This window comes from Carassius carassius, chromosome 30 (assembly GCF_963082965.1).
Source record: "Carassius carassius chromosome 30, fCarCar2.1, whole genome shotgun sequence".
Lineage (NCBI taxonomy): Eukaryota > Metazoa > Chordata > Actinopteri > Cypriniformes > Cyprinidae > Carassius > Carassius carassius.
In genome coordinates this window covers 15918557-15941224 of record NC_081784.1, presented here as the reverse complement: position 1 = coordinate 15941224, position 22668 = coordinate 15918557, and the positions used below count along the sequence as shown (strand labels likewise).

The following is a 22668-nucleotide window of genomic DNA, read 5'->3' as shown; positions in this document are numbered from 1 at the left end:
CGTCATATCGTCAGACTGAGAACGACGATACACGATATCATCATGCATGGGTGGAGCAAGAGACTCTTTGTTCTTGTCATAGCATAACTATTTGGTGTTTTAAACCGCGCATGTGCGTGAGAGAGAGAGCCTATGTAATCACCAATAATCGAAAAAATATACTTTCAAACATACTGATAAACTAAAGTTAAATATAAAAATACTGTATTTTAAACCGCTAGTTCATATATAGTCAGACGCAACTGTCCTATCGCGCGTCCTGTGACAAATGTGCCACATCTGTGCACGGAAGTTATGTCTAAACGTTCTGCAGAATCAGTCAATGGAGAAAATCAATAGTAGATTTCATTTAAAGCCCAACAGTTTACGAACACGTTAAATATAAAGTATTTAAAACCGCTAAGTTCAATTATTATGAGTAAAGTTGAATTGAGATTTTGTAATGGCAAAAACTCACATTATAGTGTGGTGTGCATGAAAATAATAATAAGGCGGCAGAGCGAACTTATCTATAGTGGTTCTCACATAGTCCTTCTACGTCATCACCACATAGTGTGTCTTATAAGTTAAGTGATCAGTCTTTAGAGAGAAGGACTACGTGAGAACCACTATTGATAAGTTCGCTCTGCTGCCTTGTTATGATTTTGTCTTTACTTTATTTGTAAAGCCAAGAAAGAGTTATCTCTCTAATGTATGAGGAGAGCGTGTTGTCGTGTAGCAGCCATTAAATGTGTGGGACACCAACTCCTCGTTTTCTGTCTCTTTCATTTCATGGATTTAACGAGTTATCTGAGTCAAAGCAGACAACTTCAGTGACTACAGTCGTGGCCAAAAGTTTTGAGAATCACAAATATTAGTTTTCAAAAAGTTTGCTGCTAAACTGCTTTTAGATCTTTGTTTCAGTTTTTTCTGTGATGTACTGAAATATAATTACAAGCACTTCATACGTTTCGAAGGCTTTTATCGACAATTACATGACATTTATGCAAAGAGTCAGTATTTGCAGTGTTGGCCCTTCTTTTTCAGGACCTCTGCAATTCGACTGGGCATGCTCTCAATCAACTTCTGGGCCAAATCCTGACTGATAGCAACCCATTCTTTCATAATCACTTCTTGGAGTTTGTCAGAATTAGTGTGTTTTTGTTTGTCCACCCGCCTCTTGAGGATTTACCACAAGTTCTCAATGGGATTAAGATCTGGGGAGTTTCCAGGCCATGGACCCAAAATTTCAACATTCTGGTCCCCGAGCCACTTAGTTTTTCACTTTTGCCTTATGACACGGTGCTCCATCGTGCTGGAAAATGCATTGTTCTTCACCAAACTGTTGTTGGATTGTTGGAAGAAGTTGCTGTTGGAGGGTGTTTTGGTACCATTCTTTATTCATGGCTGTGTTTTTGGGCAAAATTGTGAGTGAGCCCACTCCCTTGGATGAGAAGCAACCCCACACATGAATGGTGTCAGGATGCTTTACTGTTGGCATGACACAGGACTGATGGTAGCACTCACCTTTTCTTTCACTATACTTTCTGCAGAAGATCAATCTATCCCTGATGTTTTTTTTTGGAGAGAAGTGGCTTCTTTGCTGCCCTTCTTGACACCAGGCCATCTTCCAGAAGTCTTGGCCTCACTGTGCGTGCAGATGCGCTCACACCTGCCTGCTGCCATTCCTGAGCAAGCTCTGCACTGGTGGCACTCCGATCCCGCAGCTGAATCCTCTTTAGGAGATGATCCTGGCGCTTGCTGGACTTTCTTGGACGCCCTGAAGCCTTCTTTACAAGAATTGAACCTCTTTCCTTGAAGTTCTTGATGATCCTATAAATTGTTGATTTAGGTGCAAACTTAGTAGCCACAATATCATTGCCTGTGAAGCCATTTTTATGCAACGCAATGATGGTTGCACGCGTTTCTTTGCAGGTCACCATGGTTAACAATGGAAGAACAATGATTTCAAGCATCACCCTCCTTTTAACATGTCAAGTCTGCCATTCTAACCTAATCAGCCTGACATAATGATCTCCAGCCTTGTGCTCGTCAACATTCTCACCTGAGTTAACAAGACGATTACTGAAATGATCTCAGCAGGTCCTTTAATGACAGCAATGAAATGCAGTGGAAAGGTTTTTTTGGGATTAAGTTAATTTTCATGGCAAAGAAGGACTATGCAATTCATCTGATCACTCTTCATAACATTCTGGAGTATATGCAAATTGCTATTATAAAAACTTAAGCAGCAACTTTTCCAATTTCCAATATTTATGTAATTCTCAAAACTTTTGGCCACGACTGTACAGGCTCTAATCCTCCTGCGTGTGTGTGTGTGTGCGTGTGCGTGTGCGTGTGCGTGTGCGTGTGTGTGTGTGTGTGTGTGTGTGTGTGTGTGTGTGTGTGTGTGTGTGTGTGTGAAATGAGGTGCTGAAGTGAAATAGCTGGGCAGTTTGATAGCCGAATTATAAGCAGCCTAAAAAAAATAATAGTTATTATTATTATAATCTAATACATTAATAGGAAAATGAGCCTAATATCGTCTCGTCTTGATTATCGACAGAGAAATCTGCTTATGTCGATATCTCTGACGATAGTATCGTGTATTGACGATAGTCTATCGGCACAACCCTAATATACACTTATATTTGTATATATTTATACTACGAAGCCATTGAATGCTTGAATCTGATTGGCTGACGAACATTCTGACCTCAAACTTTTGAAGTAGATATCTACTAAATACTTTAAATATTTTATATTTAGTGTGACTGGTACTGTATCTGCACATCTGAACTTGAGCTTTATGCAGTTTAAAGTAGAGGGGTAGTGTAGCCTTGTCATAGGTGTGATAATTGGGTGGTTGCAAACTCTGTAAGGAGATGAGATATCACACAGTTAGTTATCATGCGTTATCATGCCTTTGAGCAAGACGCTTAACTCCAGGTTGTTTCAGAGACATTCTTATTGTAATAAGGGTACAGCAAGTTGCTTTGGAAAAAAAAAACCCTGTCTGCTAAATCACCTCTACTGACAAATAATCTACGCTTCTGAATCACTGCTGTAGGAACATAGGAATAGAATGGAATAGAAACTGCTAAATAAGATTTGCATTTCATTAAGGAAATGTCAGTGCTTGAAAGACAGCAAAAGAATAGTAAACAAGAACATCAAAAAGGAGGCAGGACTGGATAGATTGGGGCAGGACATGTCCCGAGAGATGGGCACGGTTGTGACAAATGAGTCAGGTTGTTGATGACATTTGTCCGTGTTTTGTCTGTCATCACATAAGAAGAACTAACAAACGGAAAAGGAAAAAGGGAGAGGCCGAGAGTGAGATGACAGTGAATAGACTTTGACAGACATTAGCCCATAATTCGTAAACAGAGGAGACACTAAGGTCAGTCTTGATGAGCCAACAGAGGATGAAAAAATAAAGCAAGTGGACAGAACGAGTGCAAAGGCCACAACAAGGGCACGTCTCTGGGGTGCTGAGGAGAGGGAGGCTGTGAGATGATTATTAGAGAAAAAAACTAGCAAAAAGGAAAAAAGGTTGCCAAAATTGAGAAAAAAAAGCATTAATATAAAAATTCATTTAATAAATGTCATTACTCTCACTTTAAGTTTAATGCATCCTTTATGAATAAAAATAATTTCTTAAAAAATAATCTTACTGGCCCTGAACTTTTGAATGGTATTGTACAGTTAAATATGTTGTTTTTTCTTGCTATCAGTACAACCAACAAATCACAATTTATATGATGATTTCTGACCAGTCTTTAGAAAGCACTGTGTTTATAAGATGCTATATACGTGAATGTGACCAAAATATTTTGATACATAATTGCCTGTCCCTAGTTTATGAGTAGGCTGTATGTTTATCTTAAAGTCTATCTAATAGGTCTTGATTGACCAAGTTAGATGTATGTTTGAATCTCCACAGCTATGATAAATCCAAACTGTTGGAAATCTGCCCACAGCTCGCGTGCTGGGAGAAGAGACCTGATCCTGCCCTAGATGCCATGTGCTTATGTCACAGAGTCCTCCCTGGGGCTACCGACATTTAGTCCTGAGATTCACCTGCTGAGAAATGACCTCTCACCACCCCTGCTTCTTTGTACTCACAGATTAAATCTTTAACATCACTTGAGCCCTTTCATCTACCCTGACGATGATCTGAAAAGAATGTGAACACAGTGACGTCCGCCCATTGCCTCAGCTAGCTTAATAACTGTCTCTGCATGTGTCTCTCTCATCAGAGCTCTGTGCACTGTACAATAGCTCACCTTTTAGTTCATGCAGGAGCATATTTGTAACGGCTTGGGCTGTGATAACCTGTGAAACGAAGTCTGTAATGTCTAGTCCTTCTGCCTTTCCAGTCTGTTTCGGAGTGACCCTGCTATCTGTTCAGCGTCTGGGTTTACTGTGCACTTAAGTGTAGATATGTACAGTATTGTGTCTCCTGTCCTCTGACGTAAAGGGATCTGTGAGAGCAGCTTGCGCATATTTGCGCACATTTGCTCAATGTGTTTTTCAGTGCTGTTTCATTCAATAAAGGAAATTGAGCCATTTAATTTTTGCTGTGTAGCATCCGTTTACAAATCCAGAACAGAAATGAGACTTAAAGTTCTGCATGGCACCCATTAAAACACAGTACAATGATGGCACTTTTTTTATTTTGATACATGCAGTAGGGTATTTATGTATATATCAATGGTAACATTTGCTTTGCATTTTAACTGTTTCTGTTGAATTGTAGCTGTAAAAGCAGTAAGGCATGAGGCAGCATGTTTCCTTCCCCTTTTGCTCTTTCACCTCATTCTACATGTGTTTCTCTGCACTGTGAGCTTTACCACAGAGATTTACATCCCATGTGTGCATTTGAGGTGATTGGCCCATGAGGCATCTGTTCATACTAGTGCTGCATAAGTGTCATCATTGTATTGACTTGCTTACAGTAGTTATTTTGCTGTAGCTAATGATAGACAATAAGGAATTTGGAAAAGCACCTGCAAACATTAGTAAAGAGCTCATGTGCTTTAAAAACTAATCTATATTTATAGTGTATGGTATGTTCTAAATGGATGTTGCTGTGGTAAAAGCTGATCTTTTACTGCACGTTTAAGATGAATGCATGTGATTCTTCATTGCCTGGCAAGCACAAACAGACCAATGAACTATGTTCATTTGTTTGAATAATTCTGTCTTTACTGTTCAAATGCTTTGGGTCAGTATTGTATTATGTTTTTTTTTAAAGAAATGAATACATTTATTCAGCAAAGATGCATTAAATAGGTCAAATGTGACTGCAGATATTAAAATATTATAGAATATTTATATTTCAAATTAATTCTGTTCTTTTAATCTTTAAATAATCAAATAATCCTATAAAAACAGATCACCATTTACACAAAAATATTAAGCAGCACAACTGTTTTCCATATTTATATGTACAAGTGTTGGGCGATATGGTCATTTTTCATGGGTGGAGCAAGAGAGAGACTCTTTGTTCTTGTCATAGCATAACTATTTGGTGTTTTAAACCATGCAGGTGCGCGAGAGAGAGCCTGTGGAATCACCAATAATTGAAAAAAATATAGGCTACTTAGAAAAAACATACTGAAACTAAAGTTAAATATAAAAATACTGTATTTAAAACAGCTAGTTCATATAAAGTCGGACGCAACTGTCTTATCGAGCGTCGTGTGACTAATTTGCCGCATCTGCTTATCTGCATCAAGCAGTCTAAACGTCAACGGTGAAAATCAATAGTAGCTTTCATTTAAAGTCCAGCAGTTTAGAACTAATATTGGACATAAACAAACATGTTAAATATAAAGTATTCAAAACAGGTAAGTTCATATATTTGGAGTAAAGTTAAATTGAACTGATGCACTAATCCTGTGTTATATTTTCCGATCCGCACACGGACAGCGCAGACACGGACTTCCATTTCCATTTACTTCCATTTCTATCTAGCAGTATATAGCGGACTCGTGGACATGGAAAGTATAAACAGAGGCTCTAATCATACAGTGCTCCGGACCGTGCGCCTCATGATGAGTCTGACACACCGCCACAGAAACAAGAATGAGATGCATTCTAACATAACTGTGGCATTAAACTCCGTTAGTGAGGGTTCGTTTAAAATATTGCACACATATAAGATGTTCAGATTACTTGTTAAAGTGCAATGGAATACCATATATCTGCAGACGACGTACGTCTGTTTGAGAATGGAGACTCATTCACCGGCTACAGGCTCCAATCCTCATTTGCGCGCGCACATGTGCGTGTGTGTGTGCCTGTGTGTGTGTGTGTGTGCGCATGCGTGCGTGTGTGTGAAACACGGTGCTGAAGTGAAATAGCTGGGCAGTTTGATAGCCGAATTATGACAGACCGCCTAATAAAAAAAATTAATAATAATAGTTATTATTATTATAATTGAATACATTAATAGGAGAATGAGCCTAATATCGTCTTGACTATCAACAGAGACATCTGCTATCGTCGATATCTCTGACTATCGTCGATACACGATACTATCGTCTATCGGCACAACCCAAAACAAGAAATGTTTCTTAAGCAGAAAATCAGCATATTAAAATGATTTCTGAAGGATCATGTGATAGAGCTGAAGATCTTTGCCCGAACCCTACAGGACCCAACGGGTTCGGTCGGGTTCGGGCTTAATTTATATAATCTTACGCGGGCCGGGCTCGGGCTTGCGCTCTGGTTTGTGAGGTGAACAAGCGGTCATGTGATGTGTTTCGATTAGCGTAAATGCGAAAATGGATGCTGAGTAGGTGAAACGGAGGCTTGCCTCTGGAGAATACGTTTACGTTGCACCAGCAACTAAGTTGCTAAGTCTAAGTCTGAGGTGTGGAAAAGTTTTGACCGTGTATATAATGAGAATAATGAGTGAATAATGCAAAAAACATGTAGGCTTAGCCTAATCTCTGTGAGGAAAGGTTTTTCAAATGATAGGTAAATATTAATTGAGTCTTAAATGCATAATGTGGACAGAGTATATACGCTAATGTTGGCATTATTCTTTTATTAAATTAAATTTTTATAAAATTTATCTTAATTTAATTTGTTTTAAAAAACTCATTTTTATTGGTGCGTTGGTCTATTTATAGGCTAAATGAGCCTATGTCTATTTAGAGTGCTGAGATGTTACGATGTTACAGAGGACTTATTTTATTTCTTTATTCCAACTTCCAAGTGGTTTAGTCTACGTTAGTTATGAATAAATTCTGTTAAAACATGTATAAATGACTCATTCTTAACAAAAGGCAAAAGAGCTGTGTGTGTGCGCACATTTGAATAATGTCGGGCCGTAAACGGGTTCAGGCTTTTAAAAAGCAGTCAATCAAAATGTACTTGTCGGGCTCGGGCCGAAACCTGTCGGGCTCGGGTCCTGTCGGGCCTAACTTTTAAGGCCCGATTACAGCTCTATCATGTGACACTGAAGACTGAAGTAATTGCTGCTGAAAATTCAGCTCTGCCATAAGAGGAATAAAATAAATTAAAATAGAAAACGGGAATATTTCACAATAGTATACTGTATAATATTGCAGAACATTATATTATATTGTATTAAAAACAATACATTTCACCAATATTTCTGTTATAATAAATATTAGGGAATAAATAAATGTAGACTTGCTGAGACATCTTTAAAAAAAAAAATCATAACCAACCCCACACTTTTATATTATATTATATTATATTAATATTCAAATTTGTTTTAAAAGTAATCATAGCAGTTTTCATTCAGAGTATGTCCTTTTAAACTTCTGCGTTTAGCTTAAAATGGCATCTTTGATGACAGTATTATATAAAGATTATTTGCATTCTGATTCTGATATCTAAAGGCACAAAAATACCTGCAAAATCTTTTCACTTATTGCATGGATTTTTACCCATTTCCCTCTACTTGTTCCCGGTGGGGGTTTTTTGCCACCACAATGCGTGCGCTGCTGCATGTGATGTAACTGTGACGTCTACTCCAAATTGGTCTGTATACTGACCATCTGCTAAAAAAAAAACGAATATTTACATTCTTTGTAAATTTCGTGCTCATGATATGAATGATTTATGCTCTGAAGACACTTATACACCAGTTAATGTTTCATTTAACCATTTATATCAGTCAGTGTATCGCTTCTGTTTTCTGAATCTCTCTCTCTCTCTCTCTCTCTCTCTCTCTCTCTGAGAGTCTATGACATCATGGACCCGACAGAACAGTGAGAAAGCAGCACTTAGCCCAATTGGATTTTAGAGATGGTCACTGAACAACACATCCTTTATTTATCTCTTCAGTAATGGGATAAAAATAAAGAAAACCAGAGCACACAAAAAGAGAATGAACGGGGAAAAAAGACACTCAAAGCCATTTCTCTTTCTAGATGCCTTTATCGTTTGCATCAGATCACAGCTATCAGTAGATTTATGTTTATTCCACTTCAAACTTGATTTATAATGCTATGGATGAATTGCATGCAGAAGGTGCAGCAAATGATAAAAACAAGTTTTATAACACATACTCAAAGTGTTTCGTTTATGTGTGTGTGTTTGTTTACATGCCAACAGTCGTTGTACGGCCATTTCTCACACTCAGATTAACTGTTCTGTAGGGAGCCGCAGCAGGGCTGAATATTAAATGTCCTGCATTAATTCTGAGTTGAAAAAGACATCTGCTGCGGTAAACTGAATGCATACGCACATCACTCGCAGCAGTCGCCGTTAACTCTTTCAGAAGGATCTTCATTTGGTCCTAGTGATCTTACACCCACACCCATTTCTATATGACGAAACCTGTCTGTCTGTGTGTGTGTGTTCGTGAGAAGTACTGTGAATGCTAAGACTGTGTGGCTAGTGTAGTGGTGATGTTTTTTTTTTTTTTTTTTTGCTGAATTCAAGTCTGAGGCTGATGTCATTTCTGAGAATCATGCTTTGGGGCTGTCAGAGGGACTGAATGTTTTCTGGGTAGAAGATCAGAGTACTGAATTCACAAATTTGTCCCATTATGGCTGGACCTCATAAAGGCTTGTAAAACGGGAACATAACTCCCATATATAAGCTCCCTTGGTCATTTGTACTCATCTTTCATTATATTTTGCATATTTTTCTTTAGTTTGAGGTCTGGCTCATTTCAGACAAGTAGCACACACTTTGCACAGTGTGATCTTGGACTGAGGATATGTTATGTGTAAGAGCGGTGTGTGTTTATGTGAGACTGATCTGACCCAGCAGGAGTGTCTGCATTGAGTTCATGATTTGAATTCCTACTAGCAGATCCCTGCTCCTGCAGATAACTGTGTTCAAGTGCATGTGTGCATTCTTTTTAACTAGGGTCTTGTCTGGCATCATGTAGACAACTTTTTTTTTTTTTCTGTCAGTCACTCTCAAGTATACAGCCAGCCCGATTCAAAAAGCCCTGCTTTTCCATGCTGACACTTCTCTGTCCCTGTTCTCTTTAACACATGATCATTTCTCTATCCTAAATGGCTGTGCGTAACATCATTGTTTATGGTCTGAGAATAACTATATATTTGTATTATGTATTTACACTGCTGAAGCAGTTTGTATGTATTTATATATGTTTGTGTGTGTGTCTGTTTGAGTTCCCTCCCATAAAACTCTCTAAAGGTTCCCAAAGAGGCTATACTTTTAAAGACTGATGCTCAATATCCCAGGATGAGCATTTATATTAATCTCTTCATCCTGGTATTCATATCCGTCTCAAGGTTATTTGATCACATCAGTCTTTTCCATGTCATGAAAGTGGAAAGTGGCTGTCAAGCTTCAAAATGACCAAAAAGCACTATAAACAAATCACGAAAGTGATCCATATGATTAGTGTGCTAATATTTGAAGGCTTCTGAAGCCGAACAATAGCTTTGTATGAGAAATTTACAGTACAGTCCAAAAGTTGAAATGAAAAGCTTGACAGAAAAGTGACAGTAAAAATATTTATAATGTTACAAGATATTTATTTCAGACTAATAATGCTGTACTTTTGAGTACTGAAAAACGTATCACGGTTTCTACAAAAATATTAAACAGCACAACTGTTTTCAACATTGATAGTAATTAGAAATATTTCTTGAGCACCAATCATTACATTACTTGTTTCTGAAATATCATCTGAGACTTGAAGACTGGAGTAATGACTGCTGAAAATTCAGCTTCCATGAGAATGAATTGCATTTTTAAATATATTCAGAAATCTGTTCTTTTAAATTGTAATAGTATTTCACATTATTACTCTTTGTGTTTTATATCAAACTTTTTCCAATAGCAAAAATATCTTAGAGACCCCAAACTTTTGAGCGGTCATGTACGTGGTTCTTCACCGATAATGTTTGTGTTTTGAAACCTGTGGAGATGCAGGTGTTAAATGTGCTGAGCTGTTTTTTCTGTGTTTGATCCTCAGATCATCAGAAGCTAGAAAGAGAGGCCCGCATCTGCCGTCTGCTCAAACATCCCAACATAGGTGAGTCTCAACAATATGCTTGGGGTCAGTATACTCACTCAGGGAGTGCAGATTCAAGTCCCACATGTAACATGTCTTGGTTTCGTTCTCCCTTGAGTAATTAAAAACAAGTGTGTGTGTTTGCGCGTGTGTCTGTACACAGTGAGACATACTGTACAAACATGCTAGTCACAGTCAACACAAGATTATTTGCATGGCATGAGAAAGGATGTGACTGACAAAACAGATCACACAGACAAAATCTCCACCTCATGCAAAATCATGGAAATAGCACAGGCATCATCCCCTCAGGCTCCATTCAGTGTGTGAGAACAGCACGGTGCTGTGGAAGACAGTAAAATGTGAGTGGCTAAAATGTTTCAGGATGGTGACATTGGGCACTGAGGGTAGCTAGATAATCACCAGGTCCAAAAAAAAGTAAGTATTTGTGAAGTAAACATTATTAAGGATTTTGAAGACTTGAAGGAAAACAATGGGATTAAAACAAATCTCCTTTAACTATGCTTATATGACACACACCACCAGACTGTTAAACAGGGATAATTCACCCAGAAGTGATTTAAACAGACAGGCTCCAAAAAAGGTAGAGATACACAATAAAAAGTATGCCTTTGGCTATTTCAAGTCTTCATACTATAGCTTTATGTAAAGAAATCTAAAATGCAAGTTATTGTTAATCACTCCCTAGTAGCAACAGTTATTGATTTGACACACAATCATCAGTTGTGTTTAAGTCAAATAAAGTTATTTTTTTCTTTTTCTGTCCTTGGCAGTGTAAACCTTATGTTTCTTGTAATGCAAACAGAAGCTCAGACATTCTGCTTGACGTTTCCTTTTTTGTAGCCTTGGTTTTCTTCTTTCTAGGAAGCGTTTGACCTTTCCCACCCTCATACTCTTTTGTCTCTCCTCCCTCACTTTTTTCTTCCTCATGTATCCCCTCCCTTCCATTCCCAGTGGCCTAAATGTGTCTTTAGTACCTTTTTCTGTCTAGCCATCTTGAACGGCCCTTTCTTCTTCTTTCTCTCTCTCAGGTTGTCATGTTTTCTGCATGGACTGCCAATAAGCTTCTAACTAAAAGAGCAATCAAGTGTGTGTAGGAGAGAGAGGGCATTCTTAAGGAGCACATCACCTATGGCATTAAAGACTCAAGCTAATACACACTTGTTATTTTTCTCTCTTTTGTCTTGAACATACACCACACATGCAGGGTAACTCACAGCCTGTGTACATGTTTGTTGTCAACAAACCCTCTTCCAAAAACCAGCAGATATGAATGCAAGATTTTGATTTATGTGTCCGGTACTGGCTTTCAAAAATATGTTTAGCTGTTTGATATCACTGGTATCCAGGGAACATGAAATCATACTAATAAACACAGACTTTTTATTGGTCAGGCAGAGTCTTTCCTTATGGTTAGTTCTGTTTAGGGCTGTAACAACGATGCAAAATTAAGTCGGTTTTCAGATCTGTAAAAGAAGTGTAAAATTCAAGTAAATGTTCAGAAATGTAAAAAAAAAAAAAAAAACAGAGGACATTTTCTGTGAATGTGTGAGACTTTTGGTTCAATAGCCGCGTTAGGGAAATGATGAGAGGAATAACAACATACAGTAAACTGTATAACTGTTTGCACTACTAACCAGTGTGTTCATAATTAAAATAGTACATTAAAATAACTGGTAAGACACCAGTTTGCAATATCAAGCAGCCAAACGAGCCGGAAGTCAGTCCCATAAACTGTTCAAATGATCCTACTCTTATGGGAAAAATAAGGTGGGTACACATTTACAGCTGCGTTACTGCAAAACACACACATGCATGCGACACGGCTAGTATTACTTTTTTCCAATTTTCAAGTTCAAGTCAAAAACATTAGGGCAATATGTTCAGAGAGTGTCATCTTTATCAGAGTTCAACGCACACTCCATTCAAACACTGTTTATAGTGTTAAAACGCAGTCCTCCTGTCAGAATGTGTGTTTGTGTCAGTGCTGTGTGTGATCCTGTGTGGATGTGGAGATAATATAATTCTGCTTTGCACTCTCTGTCCTCCTTTAGCACAGGCACCCCCCTCACATGGCTGAGATTAATATACACAGTCATAAACACAGACCCACACACAATGAGAGCGAGCTGGGGGTTTCTTAATGGCTGCATGAGAGAGATCTGGTTTCAAATCTGTAACTACCGATGACAAATTCATTACCTTCAATCAGGATAAAAAATGTTCCTTGCTATACTTGCAGTGCCACCGCTCCCTCTGTAATGCAAAGACAAGAATTCCTTCTCTGAGACGAATGATGTCCTATGCTGAGTTTTATTTGTTAGGTATTTGGAGTTGCTCTTTATGAATGTTTCAAATGGGTCAGTTATGAGGTTCATTTCAGCTAGGATGCTGCCTTAAAAGGCATTACGCAGCAAGGTTGGGATTTGTAATGAGGATGACTTCATGGGCAGGTTAAGAAAAGGATAAAAGCTCCTTCTGTTCATCCTGCTTATGTTGTTTCTCTGTCTTACCTCATTCTCTCTTTCTGTTTTCCCTCAACAGTGCGTCTCCATGACAGTATCTCAGAAGAAGGCTTTCATTACCTGGTCTTTGACCTGTAAGTATCTGAGTCAGAGAGTGTGATCGTCTGTTGAGATGAGGCCTGTATACTCACACTTTCCACTTCCTTTCAGCCTTGTTTCGCAGTAATTAGCTGTGTTAATTACAGGAAAATGTAATTGAAATAAGACAATTAAACTTTTTTTTCTCTAGCCAGTAGGCCCATTTCTCTGTATCATATATTTCAGAATTCCTTTGCATAAGTCATGCTGACATCATGTTAAACAATTATCAGAGTCTGAAGTTTTGTTGAGATGTAGACTCTTCTGCATAACTGTAGTGTGTGTGAGACTGTGAGAGCAAGACATACGTGTAAGTGTGTGTAGATTGTGACTGTATGGCCCTCTCTCAGGGCTCTTTTTTCATTAGGACGCTGATAGCTCTCACCCAACACTCAGGTGCTGCCCCGTGGTGATAAAAATCTCCATTAGCCACGTACTCCTCTGTAGGCCTCGAACTCTTTATAGTTTATAGCTGAATTGAACCGCTGTGGGTTCTCCGTACTTGAGTTGTTGATAGCCTGTATTTCTTCCTGTAGTGTGACTGGTGGAGAACTGTTTGAAGACATTGTCGCAAGAGAATTTTACAGCGAAGCAGATGCAAGGTAAGTTTAAAAATTCACCTCAAATCATATCAGCATTTAGTTAAATTAAATTAAATTAAATTTATGCATTTAGCAGACGCTTTTATCCAAAGCGACTTAGTGTATTCAGGCTATCAATTTTTACCTATCATGTGTTCCCGGGGTATCGAACCCCCAACCTTGCGCTTGATAAGGCAATGCTCTACCAATTGAGCTACAGGAACACTTACAACAATTTAGTTGTATTTAATATATAACATACACTACTACCATGGGTCAGTTTGGGGTCAGAAAGAACTTTGTACTTGTATTCAGCACGAATGCATTATATTGATCAAATTTAACAGTAAAGCCATTTATGTGTGAAAATAACTTTAAATGTTCTTTTCAGAGAATATTTTTTATGTAAAAACTATGATACATCAATCTCAGTCTTATTTAATTCTTTACTCTAAGTCCCATTGTAATACTTTCTGTTGCCATCACTGTACCATGGTACTACCACAGGCCTTACTGAAAATATCCCGTCTCTAAAACTGCCCTGTGGTCCCAGACAGCGAGACAATCATTAAATGCCAGGGTTATGCAGCTAATTATTATACATGGTATTTTTATTTAAAATAATTTCAAACTATGTAAATACTCTGTGCTTTAACAGGCATGGTAGCTGGCCTGAAATGTGGCGTTATTTTAAACCTGCTGCCTGGATAGGCATCCCCTTAAATTAAAGCTGACTGTCTACACTTCAGTCCATTTCTACTTCATATTCAGCACTAAGCTGGAACAACAAAATTAGTGTCACTTTCCAGTTACTTTTGGAAGCCACTCTCCAGACTTGCAGCATGAAGGCTGCTTCTGAGAGTTTGCATCAAGAGAGAACAGAGAGCGTTTTCACTGGAAAGTGCCTCAGTAATGGGATGAAATGGAATGCAGTCCACAGATTTTGCCAATTTTGGACACAAGAAATGCCTTCCTCACCATCCTTCCTCAAGAGAGATTTAGGGAATATCTAATGGGGCTCTTTCTTTACTTGACTGCCGTTGCTTTTCTTTCTGCAGGCTCTCTCTCTCTTTTGCTCTTTAATTATATAAACCAAATAATTCAGAAGCAAATTATTTTTCAAGTATGCTTCCAACAAACAAAAATCTCTCAGAGAGATGTCATCTCCACCCAACTCGCCCTCTGTCCTCGGGCCACGACCTTTTAAACAGGTTTCAGAGCTCTGTAATGAGCTGCTCCACTCGCTGCATTTATAAGCATTCCAGTTTCAGCAGTGCTTGATATTTCTGTCCCCTCACGGTCTATGGAAAGACTTCTGCGGTGCAAATTCTGTCAGAGCAACACATGCACGTCTGTGTAGTATTACTGATATATATATATATACACACACACACACACACACACACACACACACACACACACACACACACACACACACAAGCTATTGTTCAGAAGTTTAGAGTTGGTAAAATATGTACACACACATACCTGTACATACATGCACACATTTAGCTTCAGGAAATTTGGATGACATGGTAAATGTATTTTCATTTCCAGCCTAGAAAGCTTCTCTGGCAGCTTTGAGAACCACAAAACAAACCAGATTATTTATCTGTTCATGCAAAACTCAGTTTATCTGCACTGGCCAGATTCTGCAGCTGGATTTCTTGTGCCCAGTCTTTTATTTGGAGTTAGATCCTTGTACTAATGCCTGGGTTTCTCTCACTAATCCATCCCCCTTTTCCTCCCCTCTGCTTTCTGTTTCCCAGTCATTGCATCAATCAGATCCTGGAAAGCGTCAGCCACATCCACCAGCATGACATTGTGCACAGGGACCTCAAGGTGAGTCATGCCGTCACTGTGGCAACATGCCAGTATGAGAGCCTGCGTCATCCAAACCCTCCTCCTCTTGACATCACTGTGGCGTCATTTGCACACACTCCAGATGTGTGCTTGCAACATTAAATGCTGTGTAGACACAAACCTGACACCGGAGAACATGTATGCCGTTTGAATATGTTATTTCATTCTCTTGACGTCAGAGCTCATACGGTTGGCTAATCTTGAGGGGTCATTTGATAAGTACAGTGCAGAAAGCAAACGGAGGAACATTTAATGGATGATGGAGAGATTTGTTCTTTAAATGCCATCATTCAATCTGAACCTCACATTGGATTGAAATTGAAAGTGTTTCCTTGTTGCTTGTCAGAGTTTACGATGATTTCCCTATGTATCTCCACACCTCTATAGGAGGAGATGTAGTAGAGTCTGTTTAGGATTCTTAAAATAATAACTGATGAAACACATAATAGATCAGATGCACATGGTGGACAAAAATGTGTCTAACCCCACCCCTCAAAAAAAAAAACCACACTGAACCCTTACTTTCTGTATTAATTCACCTATTCAGAAGTAAAGGCAGACAGAGGAGTACTGGAGGCAGGCCGGTTGCTATGGAAACCTGTGTGATGTCATGGTGGCTGCAGAGTCAAGACAGACAAGGAGGAAAAGAAAAACTAGACAGAGAAAGATTGTTTAGGAGGAAAGAAATCCCTAGAGTTGCAGGACAGGGGCATTCGTTGCTGATTTTTATTGAAGGTGTAAGGATGAAGTTCACAGATGAAATATTTCACAATGTTATTATTGTTAACTAAAATTAAAATGAATAGTTTTCAGTAATTAAAATAAACTTAAAGTAAAGTAGAAATATTACATGAAAAACTAGAAATGCTGCCTTGGCAACTAACCGACATACATATGAAGAACTAAAATTATTCAAACTAAAACTGAGCCAAATGTAAATTAAGGCTTATGTAATAGAAACCTAAAAAAAAAACCTAACACAAATGACGAAAGTATATAAAATTATTAAATTATAAACTAATATGAAAAAAACAAAAATATAAAAATAAATAGAAATAATAATTACTAAATACTATAATAGTATACAAGTAATATTAAAACAACACTCACTTATTTATCCTCTTAAATTAAGTGGAAAAAAACAGTAATAGAGAATTAGCCAATAAATGTGAAATTAATTTTTAATTCTTTGCAGTTTGTTTTATTGTTGATACTAGTATATGATGCTTAAGCTGTGATTTTTTTTTTTTTTTTTTTTTTTGAATTTTTTTTGAATTTTTTTTTTGAATTTTTTATTTCTCAACATAATACATTTGAAACCATTAAAGGCAGTTTGATAGAATTTGAAACATTTTAGTGAATCACAATTAGATATATCTTCTGCATGAGTTAACCAGTCCTGTTTTGGCTTGTATGAATATTTATTAGTTTACGTCATTTGCCAATCCAGAAAGGTAATCTAGTTATGTCAGCATCCCCTGATTAATATTAATTAAAATAAGTCATGAAGTGACATCACAGAAAGTCTGTTGTGTCGTCCTACTATAAACGTGTTGGCGCAGTTGTTGCAGGATGACGGTGCAGTGTCCAGGTCAGGGCTGTGTCTGCAGCATTCAGAGGCAGCGAGGTGTGCAGGACAGCGGGGCGGGAGAGCAGCTCACCCCTGCTCTCGTAGCATGAGATAACAAGCCCTCCTCTCTGTCTCTTCATGAATTATGCAGCTTAGAGCAATGGGCGTGCTGTCACAGCTATCCATCCACTTTACACACACACACCAGTGAGATATAGACACCACATGCAATCTCTCTCTTCTCACACACGTACAAGCATGTGCACCATTTCTGTCTCTCTCACTTGATGCACATTGTAGGTCAAGTCTGGATCTCAGTATTCCCACAATGTGATGATGAAAGACTCTCCTCATAAAACATGCTGGATACATTTACGTCCTTTCATGCAGATCACAGCTGATTAAATTCAACGTAGGTAGGCTTGATAATCACCTTTAGCATAATCATGCACCGAATGAATGAGCAGCCATATGGGAGTGAATGCCCATGGATTGCACTTCATAATTCTTTTGGCTCGTGCTGCTGGATATTTTATTTTCCTTATTTTTATGTGTATTACCTTTTTTGTCATCTAAATTTAAAAACACTTAATTTAATAGAACTGTAAATGCAAATGTCTAAATTAATATTAATGTCCAGTCACCTTTATTTAAATAGCGCTTTATGCAATACAGATTGTGTCAAAGCAGCTTTACAGTGTTAAACAGGGAAACTGTGCTGATAATGCAAGAGGACAATAATAAACAGACAGTTTATCAATTAAAGTCAGTTCATTGTTGATTCAGTGATGTCATCATCCAGCTCAATTCTCCTCTGGCCAGACGAAACCAGCATGGTGTGGTTTAATTCTAGGCTGGAACACGCATCAGACTGCAGAGTATGGCCGACGAGGTCTTTACAGGGGGATTTGTCTCTAGGGTTCATCTAATTGACATGGTCTCCACTGACATTCATGGCTGTAGAGGTCATCTCTAGGTCTCTCTATCTGGACTGGATACAGACTGTATCCAGGTGACTGCAGTGACCATCTGATCTGGATATTGACTGGATCTTGGTGGCTACGGTAACCTCAGAATAAGAATAAAACAGACAAATATTAGCATAGATTCCATTCTTCTTATGATGTAACCAAGTACATTGGGTGTTATGGGAAGTGTTCCCGGTTCCAGTTGACCTATTTAGTGCAGCCAAACAATCCTTTAACAGATTTGAATTTAGAAAAGTGATTGTGTGTAATGTGTATGCCAAGTTAAAGAGATGGGTCTTTAATCTAGAATTAAACTGATAAAGTGTGTTTGCCTCCTGAGTCCTGAACAATGCTAGGTAAATTGTTCCAGAGTTTAGGCACTAAATAGGAAAAGGATCTGCCGCCAGCAGTTGATTTTGATATTCTAGATCTATCAAATGGCCAGAGTTTTGAGATTGAAGTAGACGTGAAGGACTATAATGCGAAACCTTTCAGGGCTTTATAAGTAATGAGCAAGATATTAAAATGTGTATAATGTTTAATAGGGAGCCAGTGCAGTGTTGACAGAATCAAGCTAATATGGTCATACTTCCTGTTTCTAGTAAGAACTCAAGCTGCTGCATTTTGGACCAGGTGGAGTTTATTAAGCATGCAGAGCAACCACCAAATAGAGCATTCCAACAATCTAACCTTGAGGTCATGAACTTATGAATTAACAGATATATTTTTAAGATGAAAAATACAGTTTTAAAAATGCTAGAAACATAACTTTAAAAGGACAGGTTGCCATCAAATAGCACACCTAGGTACCTAACTGATGGTGAAGAATTGACAGCACAGTCATCAAGTGTTAGACAGCGTTCTAGTTTATTACATGAAGAGGATTCAATATTTTACAACTCTAGTATACAAAAATAGTTAACAAAATTCTAAGTTTCTAGAATTTAGAGTATCATTAGCATAACAGTGAAAGCTAACACCATCTTTCCTGATGATATCTCCGAAGTGTAGCATGTAAAGTGAGAAAAGAAATGGTCCTAGTACTGAGCCTTATGGTATTCCATACTGCACTTGTAAACAATATGATACCTCTTCATTCACTGCTACGAATTGATGACGGTCAGTTAAGTATTATTTGAACAATGCCATCACTATATTTTCATACAGTACACTATAATTTAGTGATGTCTAAATATACTTGAAGCATTCAGAACAATTTATGTTAGGTTTTAATGTTATTTTTATTTAATTTAGATGAAATGGTATAAAATAATAAAGGTGTGGTCACATTTATAGTAAAATTTTGATTGAGGGTGAAAAATTCCTCCATATAGCTTTTGCAAAAGAAAGCTGCAAGACTGTATTAAATTGACTGTATGAGGTGTAGATCACTACATTACTGACAATAGTCAGTGGACCTATTTTGCACGCTACAAACACTCACAACAGACAGAAATGGCACACTGTAGCTTTGTTTTAATGTTAAAATCACAATATTGGAGATTTCAATTCTGATGTGCCCATTTTTGTTCTTGTCTCCTCCCTCACTTTATTTCTCACTATTCCTACTTTCTTCTCTCCTGCCCTTTTCTCGGCCATGCGTACTCCTGTAGCCAGAGAATCTGCTGTTAGCCAGTAAGATGAAGGGGGCAGCAGTGAAGTTGGCTGATTTTGGCCTTGCCATCGAGGTGCAGGGAGATCAGCAAGCCTGGTTCGGTAAGACTCCTCTGCTTTTCCTTCAACTCATTGGTAGCCCCATGTCTTAAAGGGATTTGACTTGAAGCCATTCTAGATCATCCTGTTGCAAGACTGAATTAAATTCAACAGACCAAATTAATTTCTCTGGTTTCTCAAACATATTCACAGCCATGAAAATGTATCCACTCATTTAGATGCCACTGGTACTCGTAATTCTGAAAGCTGACTTCCAACTAGCAATGATTTTTCCTAATGCTCTGTTTGCTCTCAATGACATCTGTGACTGTTGTTAGGACTAGAGAGTTCTGGAGAGTAGCCAGCTTGTGTTTTTACTCTGCTCTTTTGGAAAATATGGAGTCAGTGGACAAATTCGATTAAGCTTGACCAACATCATAGGGATTTTTTTACATGCTTTTCGCATTTCACAGCCTTATAAGAAAGTTACGTTTATATTTTATGTTCATTTTATGCTAAGTAAAATGTTGTTGTTGAAATTTTTTTTATTTGACATCTGTTCATTTTAGATATTGAATGCAAGTAATCACACTACTCTGGCCTTACAGGTTTTGCAGGCACCCCTGGATACCTCTCCCCTGAAGTCCTAAGAAAGGATCCCTATGGCAAACCAGTGGATATCTGGGCTTGTGGTAAGACTTTCACATGATTTTCTTTGTTCCAGTGTCTTATATTGTTGCGTATTTGTCCAATTTTGTAAATAGTGTAAAAAATATGTAATTCAGTCTCATTACTTTGGAAGAACAGTAGACTAGTACTAGTATGAAGTTACCAATTTATGTCTTGGGCAGGTGTGATCTTGTATATCCTGCTGGTGGGTTACCCTCCCTTCTGGGATGAGGATCAGCACAAACTGTATCAACAGATCAAGGCTGGAGCCTATGACGTGAGTAATCACACTCACTGTTTGCCTTAATGAGCTCTTACTGCTTTATAAGCTTATGTATCTTTTAGATCTAATCAGACCTGAATATTTGTTCATATCCACATTACTATTTAAAATTTAAAATACAAAGTACAATAACAAGATTAAAATGAACTGGGCTATTTTAGGTAGGTATAAAAGTAATATTCAGGTACAGAAATACCACAGAAACTAAACATTCTATTTAACTTTATATAACACTGTGTGGTCTTCAATGTATAACTAAACATTAATGACAGACAGCAACAGGTTTATTTAGTTTGCTGTCTCTTTAAGACCCCATGCATGGATCTAACTGTTACACATAAGTTCTGTTTCTCAACTGTTTACCAGTGTTGGGGGTAATGCATTCATCAGATTACTTTTTTCAAGTAACTAGTAAAGTAACTCATTACTTTTTAATTTACAAGATAACATCTGAGATACTTTTTCAAAAAAGTAATGCCAGAAACTTTGTTTTCCCATTTATTGACTGACAAGTCTCCTGTCCCCATAATAGGAGAATTCGGAAGTGCAGAGGCATTGTGTGCGCTTTGTGAACATGTAGTTCTAGACTAAATATGAATGTGCATTAATTCATCCCACTCGCAAAAAAAAAAAAAAAAAAACGATTTAGTATTCATCAAAATAAATGAAAAATAGCTTAATGCAAATTCAGAATATGACACAAACCTGCAATAATTAGATATGTGAAAACACAAATGTATCTATTCCCATTTTATTAACAAATGTCTTTGCTGCTGACCGTTGATCCAGTTCAGCCATACTAATAAGCAAAAATGACTTTAGATAAACTATCAATCGTGCTTCATTGATTTTTATTTTTTTTTTTATTGCTGAAGAGCGTTGAACCTTCTTATCCTGTGTTCTTCTGTACAGACATGAATTTACTTTTCCTTTTATGTTTATTCATTGCACTTTTTGGTGTGAAAGGGCTTTTAAATTTGCTATAAATAGAACTTCTTATATAAAAAAAAAAATCAAGCCCTGCTCAAATTTAAAAAGTAATGCAAAAGTAACGTTTAACATTACATAAAAAGTACTTTTTTTAGAGAGTAACACAATATTTTAATGCATTACTTTTAAAAATTAACTTTCCCCAACACTGCTGTTTACATTCACTTAATTGCCTATATACAGACAATGTTTAGTATAAATTAACTGTTTACGTGAATACTCATCAAGACGGGCAATCCCGCGCCGAAATTCCAGCCCTGCACTGCTCACATATCTGATGTAATTAAAGTAGGTGCTTACAAAACAGGTGTGTTGAACAAAAGGTCTGTTTATTGTGGGTTATTTGCTTGTAACCCACTTTAAGCTATGCTCATCTCAACCAGGAACAGAAATTGAATGCCCTTTTAATAAACCTGTCTTTTACTGCCCATCAAACATGTTGACAAAGATGCTCTCATGGCCCCATACAGAGATTTTAGTGCCACCACATCGACCCAAAGTGGCAAACCCAGATTGAAGCCGTTGTAAATATTTAATTGGTTGGGATAGAGAGCAGAGTTACTCAATAATAAATGATGGCAGCCCCCTCCTCTAGAGCTCAGCACAGGAACACACAGGAGTCTTCATCATTATCATCACCACTCCAAACCCCAGAAGAAAACCAGTTTAGATTGGGATATTTCCTATTAACACTATTCTATATAACTTATAAGGTTACAACAATCTTGCAGATTGCATTGTGTCGTATTTTTGTCTGTCAGCGCAGTGACCATCTGTAGCTCACAGCTGCAGTTTGCAAACAAGCCAACATGATCAAAGTATATGGATTCACCCTAATTTGATTTCATTTGTGCTTTCACCATCCCTTTTAGTCCACAAAAGCTCTCTAAGTGCATTGGTGTGTAGCATTGCAGTGTTTGTTGTATAGTGCCGTTGTCCATTTGATGGAGTGCTGTGGTGTGGGAAAGATGTGATTATGAAGGTCAGGTTTGGTTTCAGCAT

General features: G+C 37.7%; 1 protein-coding gene across 47 annotated transcripts in view; it reads left to right on the top strand.

Annotated features, from left to right (window-relative positions):
* The window catches only part of LOC132110760 (calcium/calmodulin-dependent protein kinase type II subunit gamma), a 70612-nt gene that overhangs the window by 21808 nt on the left and 26136 nt on the right, over positions 1-22668 (top strand). For all 47 annotated transcript variants that reach the window (XM_059517640.1, XM_059517636.1, XM_059517634.1 and 44 more), the window contains exons 3-9: positions 10427-10486; positions 13031-13085; positions 13626-13691; positions 15440-15512; positions 19685-19787; positions 20333-20416; positions 20576-20670. In XM_059517640.1, the coding sequence (XP_059373623.1) occupies positions 10427-10486; positions 13031-13085; positions 13626-13691; positions 15440-15512; positions 19685-19787; positions 20333-20416; positions 20576-20670 (536 nt within the window). The remainder of the gene's footprint in view (positions 1-10426; positions 10487-13030; positions 13086-13625; positions 13692-15439; positions 15513-19684; positions 19788-20332; positions 20417-20575; positions 20671-22668) is intronic.